At 41.2% G+C, this 25,167-nt stretch overlaps 1 protein-coding gene across 1 annotated transcript in view; it reads left to right on the plus strand.

The window, feature by feature from the left end:
- Positions 1 to 218: 218 nt before the first annotated feature.
- The window catches only part of LOC309803266 (aromatase-like), a gene marked incomplete at its 3' end in the record, with an annotated part of 30,054 nt that continues 5,105 nt past the window's right edge, over positions 219 to 25,167 (plus strand). The window contains exons 1-7 of the mRNA XM_082619273.1: positions 219 to 395; positions 2,406 to 2,556; positions 10,782 to 10,936; positions 13,175 to 13,351; positions 16,119 to 16,233; positions 20,319 to 20,433; positions 20,870 to 21,032. Of these exons, the coding sequence (XP_082475399.1) occupies positions 251 to 395; positions 2,406 to 2,556; positions 10,782 to 10,936; positions 13,175 to 13,351; positions 16,119 to 16,233; positions 20,319 to 20,433; positions 20,870 to 21,032 (1,021 nt within the window). The 5' untranslated portion in view covers positions 219 to 250. The remainder of the gene's footprint in view (positions 396 to 2,405; positions 2,557 to 10,781; positions 10,937 to 13,174; positions 13,352 to 16,118; positions 16,234 to 20,318; positions 20,434 to 20,869; positions 21,033 to 25,167) is intronic.

Genomic DNA, 25,167 nt, shown 5'->3' on the forward strand with positions numbered 1-25,167 from the left:
TACCAAGGTCAGAAATGCTGCACTTCAAGCCAAAAGATCTCTCTTGGGCTTTATTGTTTTGACTGATAACTACAAATTTGTCTTGTCTAAATGTCCAATCATATTATAAAACAAAGCACCCATCTCTACAGTACAGCATCCTCTGAAGTAACAGGAGTCCTAGATGTACCTTTGGGGATTCTCTAATTTTTCTGCCACTCTGATTTCCACAGGACTTTAAATTGCTTCCCCTGAGATCAAGCAACACAAGATGGTTCTGGAAGTGCTGAACTCAGTGCATTATAACATCACCAGCATGGTGACCGAAGTTGTGCCTGTTACCAGCATTGAAATCCTGCTGCTCACTGGCTTTCTTCTCTTGGTTTGGAATTATAAAAACACATCCTCAATACCAGGTAACACAGTCATTTAGTTCTGTATCTAAGGAGAGTGTTTCCTTGGGCTTTTGGTCCATGAGGGTAAAGACAATTTTGCAAAACAGTGAAGAGTAAACCTGAGGAGATGGCTGAAGCCCAAGGCATATTAGCAAATGAATTCAGGTGAACATTTTTCTACCAGTTATCTGCATACGTTAAATGAAAGCATTAAAAAAATCTTAGATAATCCCTTCCAGTCTGCATTTTGTTTTGGTAAAATAGACTTGGCAAAAGTATCCTTTAAAGTAAATTTTAGATGGGGTGGAACAAAGTAAAATTCCAGGTTTTGGATTTTTTTTTAATTTAAATTCATTCCAATTTTGGTCTAAAGGTGAAAATGTCTCTGGAATGCCTTCTGTACTCCTTTCTGTCTCCCTCCCACTTTGCCTCATCCATGTCCTCTACACTCTCCCTTCTTGAATTTATTCCTTCTCTTTACCCCACGCTTCATTTTCTTTTATTGTTGGGCGTGGAGGTGCTGTGAGTACCACCATAAGGGCTGGATGGGACCTGGACAGTGGAAGAAAAATGGGGAACACTATGGCTCCTTTGGAACCTCACACCCTGAAAGAATCTTCCACAAGCTCTGTGGATCAATCAAAAGTAGAGTATAATATAATTATCCAGATAATTCCAGTAGAAACAACACCACTCTACACTATCAGATTAACTCAGAATTCCCAGAATTATCAGACGGCTTTGTAGTTTCTTGGAAAATTCCTCATGGCAGGCATGTGTCCCCAGTCCCATAAAAAATTCTGTAAGTCAACCATCTACATATAATGTTATTAGAACAACCCTAAGATTAAGACCCCTTTACCCCAAGACTCCCAAACTTGTTTTGGTTATATAGACATTAACAGACTTTCCATTAAGGGCAAAAAGAATACCCTGATAATCTTTTCCACATTAACCCAGCTACTTCAAAGTTAAGGAATAAACCTTGTTTGCCAGATTTGGGCTTAGACATCCAATTTAAATGATTTACCCAAAAACTTAGATTATCTAAATTATCAGCACTGTACTGTCTCAGATAGTTGTGTGAGTTTGGGCTGAACGACTATTTCACTGACAGAATGGAATTAAAGGAGTAAGATACAGAAATGGTATAACTTTACAATAAAACTCCTAAAACCATTCCAACAAGCTGTTGACGTACTTTTCACCACCACCACTAAAATCAAGCTACCAAGTTCGTTCTCTGATACAAGCAACAGCAACTCCCCTGGCTGCTCACCAGATTCACACTCCTCACAATTCTGTCATAGCCTACGTCAGCAAGGGTGTAAGGGCCACGGCTCTTCACTAAAACCACATCACTGGACTCAGACTCTGGTCTAGACACTGATCAGACACACTGCCTCATTCCTCAATGCTTAGCTTTATTTTGTCTCACGAGATTTAGCTTAAGATTCTCTTCTTAAACCAAATCCTTTTTGAAGGAAATAAAAAAGGAATGCATGCTTTTTGTTGGGACGTTGTCTTTGCAGACCGTGTCTCTCACAGTTAAAAAGATGACACCCAAACCACAGACTAATTCAAACTCACCCATTCCATTGACTGGTGCTTTCAAACCCAAAGTTTTCAGACAAAACTAGGCAGCCAGACAGACCTGTCAGCTTGTCACTTGTCCTGGTTTTCGTGCCTGTTACCAGAGGGACTGATTGACTTGTATTTGAAACTCACTGACACCATTTAACACAGCAAGAATAGAGTAGACACCTATTTCAGGTCTGTTCAGACTGAAATGCTTGAGACCAAATGGAACTGGAGTGGTGTAGACTCTGGATCACTTTTTACTCATGGAGCTGTGAAGAGTGTCATGTTAACTTGTGTTGTTGTTTTAATCATTTTGTGTGTGTGATTCACCTATATACATCAGAAGATAAAGGACAGCCAGATCAAAAGAACAAGAATAGCAGTTAATTTAAAGCAATTGCTCTTTTTGGTGTTGCAGAAATACTGATTGTGATCTGATGACTTTCCTAGGTCCTGGCTACTTTCTGGGAATTGGACCCCTCATTTCCTACTTCAGGTTCCTCTGGATGGGGAATGGCAGTGCCTGCAATTACTACAACAAGACATACGGTGAATTCGTAAGAGTCTGGATATGTGGAGAGGAAACCCTCATTATTAGCAAGTAAGTCTGTTAATAATCGGGGACATATTTAAAAATCAAGGCTGGGATTTTCATATTAAAAACCAAACAAACTTATTTCGATATCTTGATGTCTGTTGCTAAAGATGTGCTTTTACTACTTTTTAAATGAAGGATGATGCCTGCAGCTCAGGATCTAGGACAGTGCTTCTCACCCTGGCTGCATATTAAAGTAACCCAAGGAGCTGTTCAAAACCCCACTGCCCAGGCCACAAACCCAAGTTTTACAGTCTCCTGGGAAGGAGGGACCTGGGCATCAGTAGTGTTTAGAGCCCCCAAAATGATAGCAACGTGCTACAGAGCTTGAGGAGGAGAAAAGGTAAGAAGCTTCCAGAGTAGAGGGCCTTTCCCTGGGGTTGGGGAAACACCTAAGCAGGTTGGAGGGGTTCTGTCTAATTTTCTTACCCTTAAGTGTAGTTCAGGTGCTGGGAGTGCAAGACTAGACCTGGAGGGAAGAATGAAGCACATGTGAAAGGACCAGAGGACCAGGAAGAAATTGCTCTTAGACACTAGGTACTTAGATCACCAGATAAATTCCCAGGAACCCTGACCAGTTGCTGAAATAGGATCCTCGTTACAGTGCAGGTAGCACCTAGCAACGCTGCTGTCTTAATTAGGAAAGTGACCTTAGCGACCCTGACAGGGTCAGGTGCTGATTCACGCTGAGAACATGACAAAATTCACGCTGCCCTTCCCCCAGCTTTCCCAGTTCTTTCCCTTTTCTGTCCTCACAGGCTTTTCTCTGGTTGGAGTCTCTGTGTTCTCCTTAATTGCCGCCCAGCCGCTCAATTTTCTTAAGGGATGAGCTCCCCGCAGGAATAGGACATGTTTGTCCCCATCTCCTTCCCTTGTCTGCTCTTCAGGTCCTTCCAGAACTACCCATACCTCTTAAAAAGACCCCACTGGACGTCAGAAAGCTCTTCCTTTTTCTTTGAATAATATGCCAGGTATTTTCTCTTCTGAAAATTTTGACGTCTGTAGTTATTACACCTGTGTAGAGATTATGGGCCAACTTTTCCAAGCAGCTTAGTTCTGAAGTGGGGGGCTGCAGAACTTTGGAGCACGATGGGGTGGGGAGTCAGTCACCAGTGCTGCCACGATTCTGCCTGAGCAACTGGGGGCTATGGGGAGAGGTCCATCTAATCACCTGTAGATAAAGTATGCATGATTCCCCAGGCAGAGATGCCCTAAATTATTGAGGGTCTACAGAAGTTATGCATGACACTATATGTCATGTGTATATGTGTTTGTCACGAATATCAAAAATAGAATGTGAATAGCATCCATAAAGAGGAACTGGCATTTAACATGATAATTAGGATGATACTTGGCCATATGTTAGCAATTAAAATAACAATTAAGGTTATATTATTTGTATACCTGTTTTAGTCATTTCCAAATTTATAGGAAATTCATTCTTTTATTCTGTAACATACATTTATTTATTAGAATTTACTCTATACTAAGCACTGGATGACCCTAAACTATCATAGAAATTATTGGCTCTCCATTCATTCATTAAATAAATATTTATTGAGAACTTATTACGTACAACAGGTATCATGAACAAATCACTCCCAAATCCCTACCCTTGTAGAGGAATATATTGTTACAGTATTAATATACCAACAATAAAAGGCTAAAACATAGTATTATCAGTAGGGTGAACAACTGTCTTGGTTTACTTGGAACCAGAGGATTTCCCACGTTGTGGGGTTTTTAAGCTGGGCAAACCAGGATGGTTGTCCACACCATTATCAGGTAGATATGGGCTATATAGAAGATAAGGTGGGTGGAGCAACTTTGGGATGGGGAGAAATCAGGATTCTATTTCAGATATTTTGACTTGACTTGCCTAGTACCGCTGAATAGGATACTAAGAAGGAAGTTCTAACCATTCAAACCTTCGACTGTAGTCAGAAACTAGCAAAGGAGGGCTTCCCTGGTGGCACAGTGGTTAGGAGTCTGCCTGCCGATGCAGGGGATGCGGGTTCATGCCCCGGTCCGGGAAGATCCCACGTGCCACGGAGCGGCTGGGCCCGTGAGCATGGCCACTGAGCCTGCATGTCCGGAGCCTGTGCTCCGCAACGGGAGAGGCCACAGCAGTGAGAGGCCCACGTACCGCAAAAAAAAAAAAAGAAACTAGCAAAGGAGGCTGAGAAGGACAGCCACACAGAGAAGGGAAAACCAGGAGAGTGTGGTGGTTTGAAAGCCAGGCGAGAATGCATGTCAGGGAGGATGGAATAGTCAACTCTCCAGATAGGGCCACATGACTGGACAGAGATGTGAGCATTGCATTTAGCACCAGGGAGGTCATGGGTGACCTTGACAAGGGCAGTTTCAATGGAGTGCTGGGGGCAAAAGTCTGACCACTGTAGAGAATGGGGAGAGAAGAATTGGAGGCAGCAGGTATAGACACTCTTTCCAGGAGTTTGCCATAAAGGAGGCAGAGAAATGGAACAGAGTTGAAAGGGATGTTTGGTCCAAGGAGTTTTTATTTGTTAAGATACAAGATATTAGGACATGTGTGTTTTGATGGGAATGATGAGTTACAGAGGAAATTGTTGATGCAGCACACAGAAGGAGTGTGCCCGGTGAGATGACAAGGGGGTCCAGGTAACAACTGGACGTGGCCTTGAAAAGGGACACGCAAGTTCATCCACAGTAACAGGAGGGAAGGTTGAATGTATGGGCACTGATACTGGTGGTTGGACTTGCAGAGGTTCCAGTTGCTTCTGTTTTCTCAATAAAATAGGAAGTAAAGTCTGTAGCTGAAATTAAAGGTGAGGAAGTACAACACTGGGGGACAGAGGAGACCGGATATAACAGTCATCCAGGAAAGCGAGAGTGACGGAACTTGGGAAATTTAGTAGAACTGGCAGCTCCACTAAGGGCCCACTTGAATTTTTTTTTATTAGTTTCTGTTTTATAACAAAGTGAATCAGTCATACATATACATCTGTTCCCACATCCCTTCCCTCTTGCGTCTCCCTCCCTCCCACCCTACCAATCCCACCCTTCTAGCTGGTCACAAAGCACCGAGCTGATCTCCCTGTGCTATGCGGCTGCTTCCCACTAGCTATCTACCTTACGTTTGGTAGTGTATATATGTCCATGCCTCTCTTTCGCTTTGTCACAGCTTACCCTTCCCCCTCCCCATATCCTCAAGTCCATTCTCAAGTAGGTCTGTGTCTTTATTCCTGTTTTACCCCTAGGTTCTTCATGACATTTTTTTTTCTTAAATTCCATATATATGTGTTACCATACGGTATTTGTCTTTCTCTTTCTGAGTTACTTCACTCTGTATGACAGACTCTAGGTCTATCCACCTCATTACAAATAGCTCAATTTCGTTCCTTTTTATGGCTGAGTAATATTCCATTGTACATATGTGCCACATCTTCTTTATCCATTCATCCGGTGAGGGACACTTAGGTTGTTTCCATCTCCGGGCTATTGTGAATAGAGCTGCAATGAATATTTTGGTACATGTCTCTTTTTGAATTATGGTTTTCTCAGGGTATATGCCCAGTAGTGGGATTGCTGGGTCATATGGTAGTTCTATTTTCAGCTTTTTAAGGAACCTCCATACTGTTCTCCATAGTGGCTGTACCAATTCACATTCCCACCAGCAGTGCAAGAGTGTTCCCTTTTCTCCACACCCTCTCCAGCATTTATTGTTTCTAGATTTCTTGATGATGGCCATTCTGACTGGTGTGAGATGATATCTCATTGTAGTTTTGATTTGCACTTCTCTAATGATTAATGATGTTGAGCATTCTTTCATGTGTTTGTTGGCAGTCTGTATATCTTCTTTGGAGAAATGTCTATTTAGGTCTGCCCATGTTTGGATTGGGTTGTTTGTGTTTTTGTTATTGAGCTGCATGAGCTGCTTATAAATTTTGGAGATTAATCCTTTGTCAGTTGCTTCATTTGCAAATATTTTCTCCCACTCCGAGGGTTGTCTTTTGGTCTTGTTTATGGTTTCCTTTGCTGTGCAAAAGCTTTGAAGTTTCATTAGGTCCCATGTGTTTATTTTTTTTAAATCTCCTTTTCTCTAGGAGGTGGGTCCAAAAGGATCTTGCTGTGATTTATGTCATAGAGTGTTCTGCCTATGTTTTCCTCTAAGAGTTTGAGAGTTTCTGGCCTTACATTTAGGTCTTTAATCATTTTGAGCTCATTTTTGTGTATGGTGTTAGGGAATGATCTAATCTCATAATTTTACATGTCCCTGTCCAGTTTTCCCAGCACCACTTATTGAAGAAGCTGTCCTTTCTCCACTGTACATTCCTGCCTCCTTTATCAAAGATAAGGTGACCATATGTACGTGGGTTTATCTCTGGGCTTTCTATCCTGTTCCATTGATCTATCTTTCTGTTTTTGTGCCAGTACCACACTGTCTTGATTACTGTAGCTTTGTAGTATAGTCTGAAGTTAGGGAGCCTGATTCCTCCAGCTCCGTTTTTCGTTCTCAAGATTGCTTTGGCTATTCGGGGTCTTTTGTTTTTCCATACAGATTGTGAAATTGTTTGCTCTAGTTCTGTGAAAAATGCCAATGGTAGTTTGATAGGGATTCCATTGAATCTGTACCTTGCTTTGGGTAGTAGAGTCATTTTCACAATATTGATTCTTCCAATCCAGGAGCATGGTATATCTCTCCATCTATTTGTATCATCTTTAATTTCTTTCATCAGTGTCTTATAATTTTCTGCACACAGGTCTTTTGTCTCCTTAGGTAGGTTTATTCCTTGATATTTTATTCTTTTTGTTGCAGTGGTAAATGGGAGTGTTTTCTTGATTTCACTTTCAGATTTTTCATCATTAGTGTACAGGAATGCCAGAGATTTCTGTGCATTAATTTTGTATCCTGCTACTTTACCAAATTCATTGATTAGCTCTAGTAGTTTTCTGGTAGCATCTTTAGGATTCTCTATGTATAGTATCATGTCATCTGCAAACAGTAACAGCTTTACTTCTTCTTTTCCAATTTGGATTCCTTTTATTTCCTTTTCTTCTCTGATTGCTGAAGCTAAAACTTCCAAAACTAAGTTGAATAAGAGTGGTGAGAGTGGGCAGCCTTGTCTTGTTCCTGATCTTAGTGGAAATGGTTTCAGTTTTTCACCATTGAGGACGATGTTGGCTGTGGGTTTGTCATATATGGGCCCACTTGAATTTAACTGAGACCTGTGTGTGTGTGTGTGTGTCTGTGTCCATGTGCATGTATAGTTTTTTCCCTGGCCCCATTCAGCTGCCAGGTGTAAGCACGGAGTAAGCTAAACTGAGAGTTGGATTTGGCCAGGGTTGAGGTTTTACCAGGCAATTAGGACAAAGTAAGCAGAGGGTCAAGGGACTTGAGGATGCATGAAAAGGAGAGACTCTAAAGATCGACAAGAAAATATTTTTCCAACGTTCTAGTTAGAAAAGTTCAAATGAACAGGAAAGTTAGAAGAGCAGTCCTCCGCCCTTTTTCCCCATGACCTTGACCTTCTGAAGAGACCACATCAGTTGTCTTACAGGATGTCCCACATTCCAAATCTCTCAGTGTCTCATTATGGTGTCATTGAACATATTCTTCTATTCCTGGTATTGCTTATAAACTGAACACTAGGTCTATAGGCTCTATTCAATTCAGGTTAATTGTTGTGTAATAACACCTCCTGTTAGACCTAGGCACTTCACATTGCATCACATCAAGAGACCGGGGAAGGTGGTCTCGTATTAGTGATACTAAATTTGGTCAGCTTAGGGTGGTTACAGTCAGATCTCTTTGTTACAAAGATTCTTTTTCTCTTGCCGTGGCCTCAGTATCAAACCTGGGTAAGGATAGAGGGCAAAGGACAGGGAAAATGTGGTACGATTGATGGAGTGTAAGTCACAGGCACAGAACAGGTCTACACAAGGCACGTGTTTTTAAATGTTTGGTACCAAATATTCCATTGATTGTCTCCCCTCTATTTCTAGTACTCATCAATCTTGAACCTGACCACAGGTGTGTGAGTTCTTTGAACTCAGAATGGGAGGGTGGCTTTTTCTTTACCACCTAAGGACTTACTTCCTGGCTACTTTTCATCTTGAAGAGACGTTAGGTTTGCCATCTTTGGGGATGTCTTTTGACTTCAGTCACATTTCAAGAATAATAATGACCCCAGGGATCAGGCATCTTACACTACCCACTGTCCCTTCTGAGCTTGGGGACTCACTCTGTCTCTCCTCAGTGGTAAGAAGTCCTCACTCTCCCAGCCAGCCAGGCAGTCAGTCAGTCAATGTAACATCTCCCTCACCTGGTGTTACAGGCCAGTCCACACTGTGGGAAGGAGATCTCTAGTGTTCTCCTGAATATCAGGGGAGCTCTGGGCTGACAACCCTAGTTCGTCACCAACCTTCCCTTCTTCACTTTCCTGATTTACTCCAGTTAGATAAGGCTAGCCTACATTTGATAAGTGACCTTATTTTAAACTGCTCATCCTTGGTGACACTTTGCTTGCTGTATCACTTCTGTCTTCCCTACTTTGTTCTTTGCCAAGTCAGAGCCTCTGTCTCAGGATAACTGAGATGTTGGCGCCCCCTAAAGGACAACTGACTTAATTGTTCGCTCTTTATTAACTAACATTTAATTCGGTTGAAGTTTTTAATTGTCCAGTAATTCCTCAAAACATATGGACAGACCAACGTGTTTTATGATATACTCAAAAGCTCTAAAGGTCAGAGCAGAAAAATAGCATTCTATCTGTCAACTAATCACTCAAAATTTGTAGATCTGAGTTTGTGAGTAAAGAGTATACAAATTACTTGCTGCTTTGATTATAGAGTGATTTAGGGGATGGTACGAATAGCTAGAATTCTGAAGTCTATTAATTAAATAAGAATTTCAGTCCTTTCTATAGCATGATGTCATATACAGGACAAAATTTTATATATGTATCAGTCAAATTAATTCCCTGGAATACAAATTGAAGTATCTCGATTTGCGTATTGAAAATACAATACATGAAATAAAGCCACCCCACCTTTTATCCTGAAGAGACTATCCATTTATCCTTTTATGATCTCAAATGTTAAATTATTTAAATGATTCATTTATACTTCCAATGCCATAGCCTAATTTATAATCAATCTTAATAAAACGTCTTCTCAACAAAGTGAGTCTCTCTGCAGTAGAATTCTGTACCACTGTCCTAAGAAGACAATATTCTCCTCACACATGGAGGCCCCATGACATCTTCAGCTAGGATTTTACAACATGTTATAATGCTCATTGCCTTATCGTACCCCAATTAGAGTAGGATTTGGGGCAGGAAGCAAGTCCTGAAGGAGGACATGGGTGGGGAGGGGCTGCCTGCTCCTTCCTACTTGCTCTGAAGGCCCAGCTCAGGCCTTAAGAGCCGGGCCTGGGGGTGGGAATGGAGGGCAGAGCAGTGGAAGAGGAACCAGGAAGTTCAAGGAAGCCTGGGTTCCTGGCAAGGTCCCAGGGTTGCCACAGCAAGGGCTTTCTAATGGCTCAGCATGTCCTATGTCCTGGGAGAACTCTGTGACCCTGGAGACCCTGATGAATCATGATGGATGCAGAGCCCCAAGACAGCTGCTGTCACCACCACAGAGAGCCTTCCAGGCCCAGCCCAGCCAGCCAAGCCCAGGGCCAGAGGTGCCCAGGAGATGTCCTTCAGTCCTAGAATGATACTACCCTGGAGGGGCCAGGCCTGATTAGAGCCTCTGGGAGATGTGTGGTACAAGGCAGAACTGCTGCTTCCAAACTAAAGAGATAAGACTTCAGTTACTCCAGCAACTTCCGATTATGAGGCTCATTTCTGCATGGGGAGCACTGTCTAGAGAGGGACTGCTTGGGTGCTGGAGGCTCTCAGGAATATGGTGGTGTGGAGGGTTCAGTTTCTTACAGGCTTGCAGCTTTGATAACGTTAGAGGGTCGTATTTTAGTGACTTGGAGTTAGACAAGGTGAAATAACGAATAACTGTGTGTGTGTGTTCGATCTTTAGGGATGCTCAAACAGAGAGCTAGTATGTAGAAATGTTTCAACTGGAGAAGGAGGTTCTTGTGCTAACACAAGTGCTTAGTTAATCTGAATACTAGAAATTATGCATTGCATTTAGATCAACAGGCATTTGGTATGAGAGCCACCTGGTAGGCAAACTCATCACACTGAGTTCTCCTGACCCTCAACAAGTAACCCCAAGGTTTGCTTTCTCTGCAGGTCCTCAAGTGTGTTCCACGTAATGAAGCACAATCACTACACATCCCGATTCGGCAGCAAACTTGGGTTGCAGTGCATTGGCATGCATGAGAAAGGCATCATATTTAACAATAATCCAGTCCTCTGGAAAGCTGTTAGAACTTATTTTATGAAAGGTATTCAGATGTCCAGCTACATTCTGCTCTTTTGTCTATGAATATGCCTTCTTGAAATCATTTTTAACTTCTGCTGCTTCACAGTTCTGAAATAGTAAGAGCTAACATTCATTATACATGTACTATGTAGTAGGCACTGTTTAAGCCCTTGATAACTTTAATCCCACAGCAACCCCATGTGTTAAATACCCTTATCACCTCCATTTTACAACTGAGAAAACTGAGGCATAAAGAGTTTAAATAGCTTGCCCAAGTTTCCACCAATAGCAAATGGTAGCACAGGATACAATCCCAGAGCCTACGTATTCACCCAACACAAACTCTGTCCTTCTTGTTGACCCACAATTTCATGAATGTGAAGGAGAATTGGCACCCTACATACTTAAGATCACTTCAGTTAAGAACTTAGTATGTCAGCCATATAGTTGATTTAGCATAACTAACATGTTTGCTGAATCATTGGCTGACATCCCAGATGTCTTAAGATAGCAATTTGCAAATAAATTACAGAATTTTAGAACTGAGAAGAGTTGTATATGTCATTTCATCCAGACCCTGAGTTTTATATTTAAAGAGTACATTTCTAGAGAGCTTGTGATTTTTCCTCCAGGCAACATAGCCAGGTATGGAGGAGCAGAGACTGGATTACAAACCTCCTTATCTAGTGATTTCCCCCTTTACTACATGCTGCTGGAATGGAAGCCTTTGGCTTCAAACCACACATTCATTATCTTACAGTTTTATGGGTCAAAAGTCTGACATGGGTCTCACCGGGCTAAAATCAAGGCACTGGCAAGCCTGTGTTCCTTTCTGGAGCTTCTAGGGAGAAAGTGTTTCCTCGCCTTTTCCAGGTTCTAGAGGCTTCTCATTCCTTTTATACGTTTGAAATGTGGTTTATACATTTGAAATGTGGTTTCAAGCTCTTGAACATAGAGGCAAATCATACATCAGTCTGGAGTGGCAAATCATGCATCAGTCTGGGAGTGATAAACAAAGCCAACACTTCCATGCAAAGGATTGATTCACTGAGGAATCATTTATCTCACTTGTGATTTTGACAGTCTCCCAGGAAACAGCATCCTGGCCTTTCATATCTCCAGGTCCCTCCTAAAGTCAGAAAGTATGTTGCCAACCCAAACTCCCTTTTTATACATGGGTGGAAATGCTTAGACTCTAGGACCACTCACCAGGTTTCCTTTCTTATTTGCCAAGTGTGCCTTCAGGGGCTTCTGCAGCACAGCTGATTTGTTTTGTTTGAGGGCTCTGACTTTAACAGCAAGTCTGAATAAAAAAGACATAAAAAAGAGAGATTAATCCTAAAGAAAGCTTAGAGCAACCTTCAACAAACAGAGAAAGGAGGACTTTAAGAGTTAAACGCATGTTAGACCACCTACCATTAGGACCACTAGATGCTCAGATGGTCAGGAGCCAAGAAAGAGAGAGATCAGAGCCAGTTCACTCTACCTGGTTTCATTCATTCATTCATCTATTCATTCACTCATTCATTCATTCCTCCTTTTGACAAATATATATCGAGGGCCACCCTGTACTATGGACTTGAAGTACAATGCTAATAGGTTATCACTGTCCCCAGTGTTCACAGTCCTGTGAAGAAGACTGTTCAACCAACAAAGTTTTGCTTTGTTGATAAGACATTGATTGAGTACAATAAATCTGGATGTAGTTTGAAGAGAAACCAAAACTAAGAGAAGGGTACATTTGGTAATTTATAAGACTAGGACTTTACACATATGAACTACAATTAAACAGGAAGCCCCTTAGATCTGAAAGGTAAGATCCAATTTGAATAGTTCTGTAGCAATATTCTGCCACCCATTGAAATATAAAATATCACCCAAGTGAAATCCAAACCTTCTTTAGAGAGAAATGTACATAATATAGAAAATTACTAATTTGTAATTTATGATCACAAATACTAAATATTTCATTTGCAATCTCACAAATGATTTGTCATAGATAGAATAAAAGTTTAATTTTGAATCATTTGTTTTAAAAAGATTTGTCATTCATTCATTCATTCATTTTTAATCATAAAACTGATACTTTCTAGTAGACAATTAGTAGAATATAGAAAAATGAAAAGAATATGAAAATTTCCACCCATTTATTGAATAAAAATTTGTGGTCAGTTAAGCTCCAAACGTAAAAAGCCAAAATTGCCTGATAGTTTGTATGCCCTGGAGTTGGAGGCGGCTCACTCTGATGTGTACCCTTCAGCTTTGTCTGGCCCCAGCCTGGTGCGCATGGTGACCATCTGTGCTGATTCCATCACCAAGCATCTGGACAGGCTGGAGGAGGTCCGCAACGAGTTGGGCTATGTGGATGTGTTGACCCTCATGCGGCGCATCATGCTGGACACCTCTAACAAGCTCTTCCTGGGGATCCCCTTGGACGGTACTGAAATTTTCACTTTTTTTTAATATATATATATATATGTGTGTGTATATATATATATATATATATATATATATATATATATATATATATATATATATATTGGCTGTGTTGGGTCTTCGTTGCTGTGCGCGGGCTTCCTCTAGCCGTGGCAAGCAGGGGCCAATCTTCATTGTGGTGTACGGGCTTCCCATTGCTGTGGCCTCTCCTGCTGCAGAGCACGGACCCCTGGCACGCAAGCCTCAGCATCCGCAGCAGGCAGGCTTCAGCAGTTGTGGCCCGCGGACTCCAGAGTGCAGGCTCAGCAGCTGCGGCGCACCGGCCCAGCCGCTCCGCGGCATGTGGGATCCTCTCAGACCAGGGCTCAAACCCATATCCCCTGCACTGGCAGGTGGACTCCCAACCATTGCGCCACCAGGGAAGCCCTGAAATTTTCATTCTTATGACTTGACATTCAGCCCTGTATTAAACAGGGCATAAGAAGGATAACAGACTCAAGCAAAGATATGCTCTTTTGTACACTGCTCTTCTTTAAACCCTTCTAAGTATTCCCAAATATTTTTCCTGGTATGTCTGCCTTGTTCACTTATAAGGTCATAAATATCCACAGCAGGGGCCATCTTCTATTTCTTTTGTATCTCTCTTCATTGCTCTAGGAAATAGGATTCTACCCACAGCTGAAACTTAACAGATGTGATCATGTGATTTGGTCATAAATATATCCTACCACCAAACCTATGTATTTAACCATTACCAACCATTCTTTTGGGCATTGTATATATAGTTATATATATACACACACAAACACATATACACATTCCATCTATCTACACACACACATAAATGTACATACACACCTCTCCCTCAAAGCCACTAAGTATGAAAATTTTGACTCTATATGATGATAAGCGTACTGAGGCTGCTGGAAATGATGATGATAACTAACATAAATTTAGTATCTACTATGTGCCAAGCAGTATAAAAAGTTGCTTCACATAAAGTTTGTCACTTAGCATTTACAACAATCCTGGCAAGATGTCTCACACAAGAAACTGCTTTTCTCACTATATTACAGAAACAAATATTAAACACATACATGCAACTCTACCGCCAACAAAAGAACAAACATTAATCATGTGGATCCATTAAATTCTGCTGCTGTCAGCTTAATGTAATTTCTTCTGACTTGATTTCTAGCAGTGTTCATTGATTCATACATTCATTCAACTAATATTTATTGATTGCCTATTTTATGCCAGGCTTAGGTTCTGGGGATAGACCAGTGGACAAGACGAAGTCCTTGCCTTCAAAGAGTTTACATCCTAGTGGGTATATGGACAATGAACAATTAACTATGTAGTATTAAATTAGGCTATAATAAGTGCCTTAAAAAAAAGCAGGGCAAAGGGCTAGAAAGTGAAGGGGGAGGTCAGTGGGAGGCTGAAGCTCTTGTGGAGAGAAAGGGTGGTCAGGAAGGCCTCTGTGGAGACGATGTGTGAAAATAGCCCCAAATGAAGTGTGACCATGAGCCACGTGCAGATCTGAGGGAAGAACATCACAGGCATAAGAACAAGGCACGAGTTTCACACTTGCCCAGACCAACTGAGCTATCACACCTGCTCCCTGATTGACCACGTCTGGACAAGCAGACAAGCGACAAGCCCTCCCTTTCTCTGCTCCACTCTCCTCGCCTCATCTCCCCAGCTCTTTAATGATTCCTTACCAGAGTCATAGGAACTCCATCTGATTGACATTAGGATGGGAGCCCCATTCACTCTGAAAGTCACAGCCTCTTGCCTCATCCCCTTTCACACAGGGACTCTGAAAGTCCTGTTTGCCTGTTCCACGCACATCTCTCCTAAGGTATGACAGGTACCTATTTTAGAAGTCCCTGCTCTTTGGTTCCCCACTGGCCTTGATTCTTAGGAGGGATCAAGTAAAGGGAATTGTACAGCTCTCTGTTAACTTATGGATACAGACTGCAGTCTAAGAACCTGCATAACCCATACAGACTTATGTGTATTTCCCTCTGCTCACCGGGTCCTTGTTAAACTCTCATTTGGCCTGAGGGACTCAGTGCACCGAAGAGGAAAGGACATGGCCCTGAGGTCAAACAGAATCGAGCTCCAGCCTAGGGACTTCCTGCCACTCTGGCTGTATGGTGCTGGGCAAGCTTCTTCATTTCTGTGAACTGCAGTTTCTGCATCTTCATGTCTCTTCCCTTCTCTTGTATATAATTTGAAAAAAGCAGGGGTTTTCTTTTTTCTAGTATTCAGTTTAATTCAAGAACATCTGTTAAGATCTGACTGTGCACAAGACTCAGGACAAGGCACTGAAAATTCCAAGATGAATTCTACACTCTGGACTGAAATATAAACAGCAGAGCAGCATGGCGTTTTGCCTTTCCAGGTGCCAGAATTGAGCCCATAACAGCATTAATTACTTATTTCCCATAGTCAGGAAAACAGGAGGGATTTGGAGGCTCAGCCATGGAGAAGGATGTGAGATTCTAGGCTGTGTCTCTAGCACAAACTTGAAAACTGGCAAATCTTTGGTTAACGTGGCCAATTTAGATGCCAAGCAGAATAAATTAGTGTTGATTTGTTTAGTGGCATTCTTCTGGCTGAAACACCCAGTGAAGGTGGAACCTTGCCCTGCTTAGAGTCCCAGATGGTAGGAGAGTCTACAGGGGATTTTCTCTGAGCAGTGTACCATTCTTGGGCTCGCATTTTTGCTCATCTGTTCTGATCTTTTTCTGTTTTTCCAGAAAGGGCTATCGTGGTTAAAATCCAGGGTTATTTTGATGCATGGCAAGCTCTCCTTCTCAAACCAGACACCTTCTTTAAGATTTCTTGGCTCTGCAGAAAGTATGAAAAGTCTGTGTAAGTAACATATTTTGGAATTTTTATTGCTGAGATTGGATTGATCTGTGTTGTGTCTTAGTTATTGCTGGTCTCTTCGGCAAGCTTTCTCCTCTCCAGAACCGCACGGGAGCTGTTAAGTTGCTGGTGAAGCACTTCTTACAGCAATTTGGCAGCATGTGGCCAGACCACAGAGGAAAGGAAGACTTCGGCCCAGGGCAGTTTTCCCCTAGGAGGCTGAGAGCTCCATCTCTGGAATTAGGACGGACACTGCCGTGTATTTTGAGTTGAAGAGGGGTTGGCTGAACCTATCCTTATTATTAGTCAAAATTCTCTTTGCATGTCTGGAAAAATCAATCATTTTATTGTTGTGTTGCTTCTGAATGAATTTAACTTAATTCAACTTGTAAGCACTGACAGTAGTTGCAAGAGAATTTTTTCATGATTAACTTTTATAAGATGGGTTGTTTGTTTAGTTATGCATCTTACATCTTTGGGGGATCCTAAAACTGTCGTTAAATGGCTTTGCTTTGATCTCAGACTAGTCTAGCAGAAGATGAGACAAATGCCCAGAGACCTACTGGATAATCAATGGGTTTTTAGAGTGTAAGTAGCCAGCCACTATACATGCCACCTCTAACCACCAGTGGAAAGCACAGGGGATCTAGAGGTAGACAGACCTGGTTTGTATCCTATCTCTACCACTTAGTAACCAAATGTCCTTGGGAAGTTCTTTGAAATAAAATATAACATATCCTCCGTGGTGGCAATATAGGTTAATGAGATCCTCTATGTAGGGCAATCAGCACAAAGCATGACACACAGTAGGTAGTAAACATGTTAGCTTTCCCCATCCCTCTGTTCATATCTTTCCCAGATGTCCCTGACTATATTAAATTCTCCATCTCTACAATTTCCCAAACTTGTTTGAAGAGCTAACTTCATCCTGTTTGCGTGTTTTGAAATTCAGTAATATTAGTCTCCAGGAAGTCAGCTTGATGTTGCTTTGTATATTTCAAGCGGATGATGAGTATCAGGTGGATGATTTGGACACTTGGTCCTTTAAACATTTCTCTTTGTTTCTACTGGAGCTTATTGTGACTTGAATCGATGAGATAAATGGTTCATCTCTTCACTGCTATCAGAAATTGTGGTTATCTAAAGCGTCTTACTGGTCCGCAATTAAACTTGTTCATTAGTTTAGCTTCAGTATGGTCAGCAGGCCCATAGAAACTTATAACATGAAACTGTATAACAGTTTCTCTTTGGTTTCTTTAAAATTATCTCAAGAATATTCCCTCTCTATATAAATTTGCCAATGGTTAGTTCACTATGTACTATCTCCTCTGATCTAGAGCAGTAAAAACCTAGAGAAATCTTTTAATCTTCTTCCCCTGCATGCCTTTGCAATAATGCCAATACTTTTTTTGAGGCATAATTGACATATAACATTATGTTAGTTTCGGGTGTACAGCCTGATTCAATATTTGAATATATTGAGAAATGTTCATCACAATTAATCTAGTTAACATCTTTCACCATACATAGTTACAAAACTTTTTCCTTGTGATGAGAACTTTTAAGATCTACTCTCTTAGCAACTTTTGAATATGCAATACTGTATATTAACTGTAGTCACCATGCTGTACATTACATCCCCATGATTTATTGATCATATAACTGAAAGGAAGTCTGTACCTTTGACCCCCTTCACCCATTTCATACCCAACCTACTCCCAGCACCCATGGCAATCACCAATCTCTTCTTGTAAAACTGAGGTTGGGATTTCTCCTTTGGTTATTGTTTTTTTTAAGATCCCACATATAAGAGAGATCATATGGAATTTGTCTTTCATACTAATATTTTAAAAATTATATTTATGTAAAGGTTTCTGGGACATCTACTTCCATCCCTATTTATTCAATTTTGTATTTTCCCTCTTTGAATTCCCAATATTAGAACAGTATTGTTTCTACATTTTGTTTCATCAAATGTAGGCTTTTCAGTCTCAGAATACATTAAGTAAGTGTTTGTGGCCTGGACTAGGAGCCCAGCCACCATTATTTTCATACAAACAGAGGAATTCTTGCAATATAATTTGTAAGTCACGGACTTCCTATTTCCTGGAAACTGACATTTAACTCAATTCTCCTTGTTTTTAATGACATACAAATTCAAATACATACATTTAAGCAGAAGCAAATTTTAACCTGAATAGGATGAACACCAGTGGATATTCACAGGCCCCTGATTCTGTCCCAGGGAGGAAGGAGATGCTTAGAAGTGGATGCAGCTCCATCAAGAAATTCTCTAGGAATTCAAAGTCTAGGGGCATTTCAATACATCCCAGGCCATTTGGGGGCCATTGCTTAGGTAGGAATACTATGAGCATTCTAGCCCACTATTGAATAAATGTAGGAGATACTCAACAAATATTTGCTGAACAAATGGATGGGCAGGTAAATGAATAAACGTGAATATATCCCTGCTGTATATCTGGAATGGTGAGTGTGTGCATGTGTTTGTGTGCACGCCTATAAAGCATACTCACAGAGATACACAATAGTAGGCATCCTTATTTAGAATGACACAATGAAAATACTACCCTGAAGAATATCTCTCAGAATGTTTAAACATCTTCCTTGAGATGCCCCCCCAAAAAACTTTTAAAGATAGGAGGTATCCTGGGCTTCCCTGGTCGCGCAATGGTTGAGAGTCCGCCTGCCGATGCAGGGGACACGGGTTTGTGCCCCGGTCCGGGAGGATCCCACATGCCGCGGAGCAGCTGGGCCCATGAGCCATGGCCGCTGAGCCTGCGCGTCCGGAGCCTGTGCTCCGCAACGGGAGAGGCCACAACAGTGAGAGGCCTGCGTACAGCAAAAAAAAATAGGAGGTATCTTAAAGAATCCTCCATTACTTTTCCTGCTGAACGGGAGTAAACATAGAGGCTATTTAGGTCAACAGAGTATTTAAGCATGTAGGCAACTGTGTCAACAAGAATTTCAAAGAAAGATTTACTGTACATTTAACATAATACAGGGCCTCCCTGGTGGCGCAGTGGTTGAGAGTCCGCCTGCCGATGCAGGGGATACGGGTTCGTGCCCCGGTCTGGGAGGATCCCATATGCCGCGGAGCGGCTGGGCCCGTGAGCCATGGCCGCTGGGCCTGCGCATCCGGAGCCTGTGCTCCGCAACGGGAGAGGCCACAACAGTGAGAGGCCCGCATACCGCAAAAAAAAAAAAAAAAAAAAAAAAAAAACATAATACAGAATACTGTTCCCTGAGATTGGGGAACAATACAATTATACGTGAAGTAATACACTTAAAGACAAAGTCAAAGATAACAGAATTGAGATCTCAAGGTGGCCTTATTGTTCATCTAGCCCGATCCCTTCACTTTAAAAGAGACATAAAACTCAGAGACTTAAACTAGGTTATGTGGAACGACAACAACCCGGACCAGAACCTGACCCTTTGTCGAAGGTGTTTTTCCCTCCTCCACACTGTCAAAACGCATATGCATATTGATGCAGCCAGTCATTCATTCAATAAATATTTACTTAGTGTTACTATGAGGCAGAAACTGCAAGGTATGAGATAAATATCAGGAAAAATACTTCCTGTGTAGAAGAGGAACCTCAAACTCAATAGTCTTCGAAACTATGCAGATAAAAGTGGGCTGGGTGGATGTAAGACACAGGAAATGGAGGTGCCCATGGCAGACTAGAGAGTGCATGCTCCCACTAAAGGCATTCACTGGCTTTGGTTTTTGATGTTTAACTTAAGCACTGTGCTGGCCCAATCAAATAGCAGAAAACATAATTGGATTTAGCCATTTGGTACCAGTTTTTAACCCTTAACTAGTTACAGCCTTGATTTTGCTACCACTGCCGAGATATATGGGCTAACTCTGGTCCCTTAACATGATATAATGTGTATGTAATTTAAGAATATCTGTGAAGAATTAAGTATAAATTCAGTTATTCATGAGCAATAATGGATTCCACTAAAGCAGATCATTTTATTTCTAAACATAGCAAACAAATCCATTTATCTAGATGTCATATCTGTGTACAAGTAGATAATATTTACACTGTTTTTTCCAGCGAGGAGCTGAAAGAGGAAATGGAAATTCTGGTAGAAAAAAAAAGACGCAGGATTTTCATAGCAGAGAAACTGGAAGACTCAATGGATTTCGCCACTGAGTTGATTTTGGCTGAGGTACAGACCTGAACCATAATTCCCACACAACATACGTGTATGACTGTTTGTATCAGTATCTAAAAATTCTCTCCTGTTAATTGTTCCATGTTTCTGCTTTGACTATATGCTCCAGTATTTCTATAATGCCCAATCCAATAGCCCCCTATTAGACAGTCAGGTAAGATTGACCTTTAAGACTGAAACTTCTGTGTTTCTGCACAATAAAAATATGAAAACTGGGGAATCCAAAGACACTAAACACACAGATATTTCGTTAACTTCTTCAGCTTTGAGATGAAGATTGTTAATGCAAATGTCCATCATCAGACTCAGAGACATATAATTTCTATGATTTCATTTTATTGAGGTTATTAATCCTTGAGTGCCACCTCCCCTCCTGTTCTGAACCATTCATTCACGTTGTTAACGTTTCTCCCCGCTTTCAATTGTTCAGAAACGTGGTGACCTGACAAGAGAGAATGTGAACCAGTGCGTACTGGAAATGCTGATCGCAGCACCAGACACCATGTCCGTCTCTGTGTTTTTCATGATGCTTCTCATTGCAAAGCACCCCCAAGTTGAAGAGGCAATAATGAAGGAAATCCAGACTGTTGTTGGTAAGAATTTATCAAGCAAACAATAGAGATTAGAAAACAATTCCTTCTGAATATCAGCTTCTAGGTCCTATGAATCTTATGTCAAAATCTTTATTAGAATACACCCAGAGAACAATAGAGCAAGTCAATGTGCCATATTTTCATTATGCCAAACAGGTTTCTGTGTTTTTCTAATATAAAAAAAAATACATGCTGGTTGGAAAAAAATCCAAATAATAGAGAGATGTATAAAGCAGAAAGTATTATTTCCTGATCCCTTCCACTCTCCTTCCCATTCCCCAGGGGGAATCACTGTTAATATTTTGATGTGTATTCTTCAAGGTCTTTTTTGATGGGCAGATAAACACATATATGCGGTTCTATTTGTCTGTGTTTAAAAAAACATGGGATCATCCACAAGGATTTACTACCTTATCAGTGACAAAAGGCTTTTGAGGGTCCACCCAGGGAAATGGCTATCATTTTTTGCAGTGTTTTGGGTTTCAAGCAGCCTGTTCTTCCAGGTGGTGGCAGAGGGAGGAGGAAAGGGTGATGATAGCAGAGGCAGGGGAGCGATCAGTTTCCCTCCCCCACCCTCCCCTCCTCCTCTGCAGGAGAGCCTCCAGGTCCCTGCTCAGCTCTTCCCCACTCTTTCCCCTCCCTGCTCTGCCTCCGCTTCAGCATCACTCTGCCACTGCTTCGGATATCCCCACCCTTCCCTGGAGACACTGCCACATTGAGAAGAAGTCAGAATTGCTTTCCGGAGAAAACAGAATCCCTTATTTGGAATGTGCTTCACATAAGTAATCTCTTTAGGACACATTGCAGACACATGTGAAGGGGTATCAGTAATGATACAGATTTTTCTTTCTTGACTTTACAGGTCTCTGTGAAACAACCTATTTTGTTGTTTAAAGGCACTATGCATTTTTTAAACTTTTTATCTTATTAATCTTTAAAACCATTTGAGTGCTGCTTGAAATAGATGACAAGGGGAAATTTCATACACGGATTAAATATGTGAAAGGGTTCTGCAGACGCGTTGCCATAGGAGGGCCACTGCCTGGGAAGGTAGATACCAAGGAGCCAGAATGACATCCGGGTTTCAAATTCTGGAATGTTTTCTCAAGCACCCTTTTCAGGTTATGGGTTCTGTGCCAGGTGCAGGGGCACCGCGGTGAACAAGCCAGTGCCACCCCTGCAGTCCTGGGGCTCTCAGTCTCATGAGAAAAAGAGAATTCAAGAAACAGCTCAGTGGAGTGAGAGAGAGTCACAGAATGATGGGGGTACAGGCAACACAGGGGAAATTGCTCTTGAGATCATAAATCTTTAATACAATTTCCTTGAGACGTAAAAAGTACTTGTGCCCCATGATATCCTCCTGACACGACAGTCCTCTTGAAAGATAAAACTGGGACAACCACTAGTACCTGTATACTTGTTCCCCCTAGACCCACAGAACTGGTAATTACTTCTAAAAGTATGCCTTTTGTTACCTTCTCCATCATCTGCCCTCTAACTCCCCACCACAGATAAATACACCCATTAGACTCTTACTGTGTTCGAAAACCAGTATGTGAGGGGCTGTGTTGTTAAAGTTCTCTAACCAAGTGAGACCTCTCCTGAATAACCTAACTGTACAGGAGACAGAGCTGCCTCAGGACCCTGGGTTGACTTTCATTCTGCAAAAACAGTACCCCAATTCAGGATGCTTTGAAGTTTTGCCAATTCTGAGAGTAATCCAAGCCTCTTTGACCAGTGTCGAGCCAAGCTGAGACATGGAGGTGTCCATCAATCCCCAGCTCACCTGGAGCTGATGAGGCACCCCATTTGTTGTGGTGGAGAGAGGGCATTCTTGCCACTTTACCACCCAGGTTGTCCCTGATGAGATGAGGAAGAGAAACTAACAGTGTTATTTTCTTTTATAAAAAAAATTTCTTTACTTTTTTATACAGAAGGTTATTAGTCATCCATTTCATACACATCAGTGTATACATGTCAATCCCAATCTCCCAATCCATCACACCATGACCCACACACCCCGCTGCTTCCCCCACCTTGGTGTCCATACGTTTATTCTCTACATCTGTGTTTCAGTTTCTGCCCTGCAAACCAGTTCATCTGTAGCATTTTTCTAGGTTCCAAATATATGTGTTAATATACAATATTGGTTTTTCTCTTTTTGACTTACTTCACTCTGTATGACAGTCTCTAGATCCATCCACATCTCTACAAATGACCCAATTTCGTTCCTTTTCATGGCTGAGATATACTCCATTGTATATATGTACCAAATCGTCTTTATCCCTTCGTCTGTCGGTGGGCATTTAGGTTGCTTCCATCACCTGGCTATTGTAAAGAGTGCTGCAATGAATATTGGGGTGCATGTGCCTATCTGAATTATGGTTTTCTCTCGGTATATGCCCAGTAGTGAGATTGCTGGGTCGTATGGTAATTCTACTAATAGTTTTTTAAGGAACCTCCATGCTGTTCTCCATAGTGGCTGTATCAATTTACATTCCCACCAACAGTGCAAGAGGGTTCCATTTTCTCCAAACCCTCTGCAGCATTTGATGTTTTCAGATTTTCTGATGATGCCCATTCTAACTGGTGTCAGGTGATACCTCATTGTAGTTTTGATTTGCAATTCTCTAGTAATTACTGATGTTGAGCAGCTTTTCATATGCTTCTTAGCTATCTGTATGTCTTCTTTGGAGAAATGTCTGTTTAGGTCTTCTGCCCATTTTTGGATTCGGTTGTTTGTTTTTTTAATATTAAGCTGCATCAGCTGTTTATATATTTTGGAGATTAATCCTTTGTCCGTTGATTCGTTTGCAAAAATTTTCTCCCATTTTGAGGGCTGCCTTTAGTCTTGTTTATGGTTTCCTTTGCTGTGCAAGAGCTTTTAAGTTTCATTAGGTCCCATTTGTTTATTTTTCTTTTTATTTCCATTACCCAAGGAGGTGAATCAAAAAATATCTTGCTGTGATTTATGTCAAAGAGTGTTCTTCCTATGTTTTCCTCTAAGAGTTTTATAATGTCCGATCTTACATTTAGGTGTCTAATATATTTTGAGTTTATTTTTATGTATGGTGTTAAGGATTGTTCTAATTTCATTTGTTTACATGTAGCTGTCCAGTTGTCCCAGCACCACTTATTGAAGAGACCGTCTTTTCTCCATTGTATATCCTAGCCTCCTCTGTCATAGATTACTTGACCATAGGTGTGTGGGTTTATCTCTGGGCTTTCTATCTTCTTCCATTGATCTATATTTCGGATTTTGTGCCAATACCATATTGTCTTGATTACTATAGCTGTGTAGTATAGTCTGAAGTCAGGGAGTCTGATTCCTCCAGCTCCATTTTTTTCTCTCAAGACTGCTTTGGCTATTCAGGGTCTTTTGTGTCTCTATACAAATTTTAAGATTTTTTTTTGTTCTAGTTCTGTAAAAAATGCCATTGGTAATTTGAGAGGGATTGCACTGAATCTGTAGATTGCTTTGGGTAGTATAGTCATTTTCACAATATTGAAGCTTCAAATCCAAAAACATGGTATATCTCTCCATCTGTCGGTATCATCTTTAATTTCTTTCATCAGTGTCTTATAGTTTTCTGCATACAGGTCTTTTGTCCCCCTAGGTAGGTTTATTCCTAGGTATTTTATTCCTTTTGTTGCAATGGTAAGTGGGAGTGTTTCCTTAATTTTTCTTTCAGATTTTTCATCAGTAGTGTATAGGAATGCAAGAGATTTCTGTGCACTAATCTTGTATCCTCCAACTTTACCAAATTCATTGATTACCTCTAGTAGTTCTCTGGTGGCATCTTTAGGATTCTCTCTATATAGTATCATATCATCTGCAAACAGTGACAGTTTTACTTCTTCTTTTCCAATTTGTATTCTTTTTACTTCTTTTTCTTCTCTGATTGCCATGGCTAGGACTTCCAAAACTATGTTGAATAATAGTGGTGAGAGTGGACATCCTGGACTTGTTCCTGATCTTAGAAGAAATGCTTTCAGTTTTTCACCATTGAGAATGATGTTTGCTGTGGGTTTGTCATATATTGCCTTTATTATGTTGAGGTAGGTACCCTCTATGCCCACTTCATGGAGAGTTTTTATCATAAATGGCTGTTGAATTTTGTCCAAAGCTTTTTCT

This window comes from Mesoplodon mirus, assembly GCF_964341445.2.
Source record: "Mesoplodon mirus genome assembly, chromosome: 4".
Lineage (NCBI taxonomy): Eukaryota > Metazoa > Chordata > Mammalia > Artiodactyla > Ziphiidae > Mesoplodon > Mesoplodon mirus.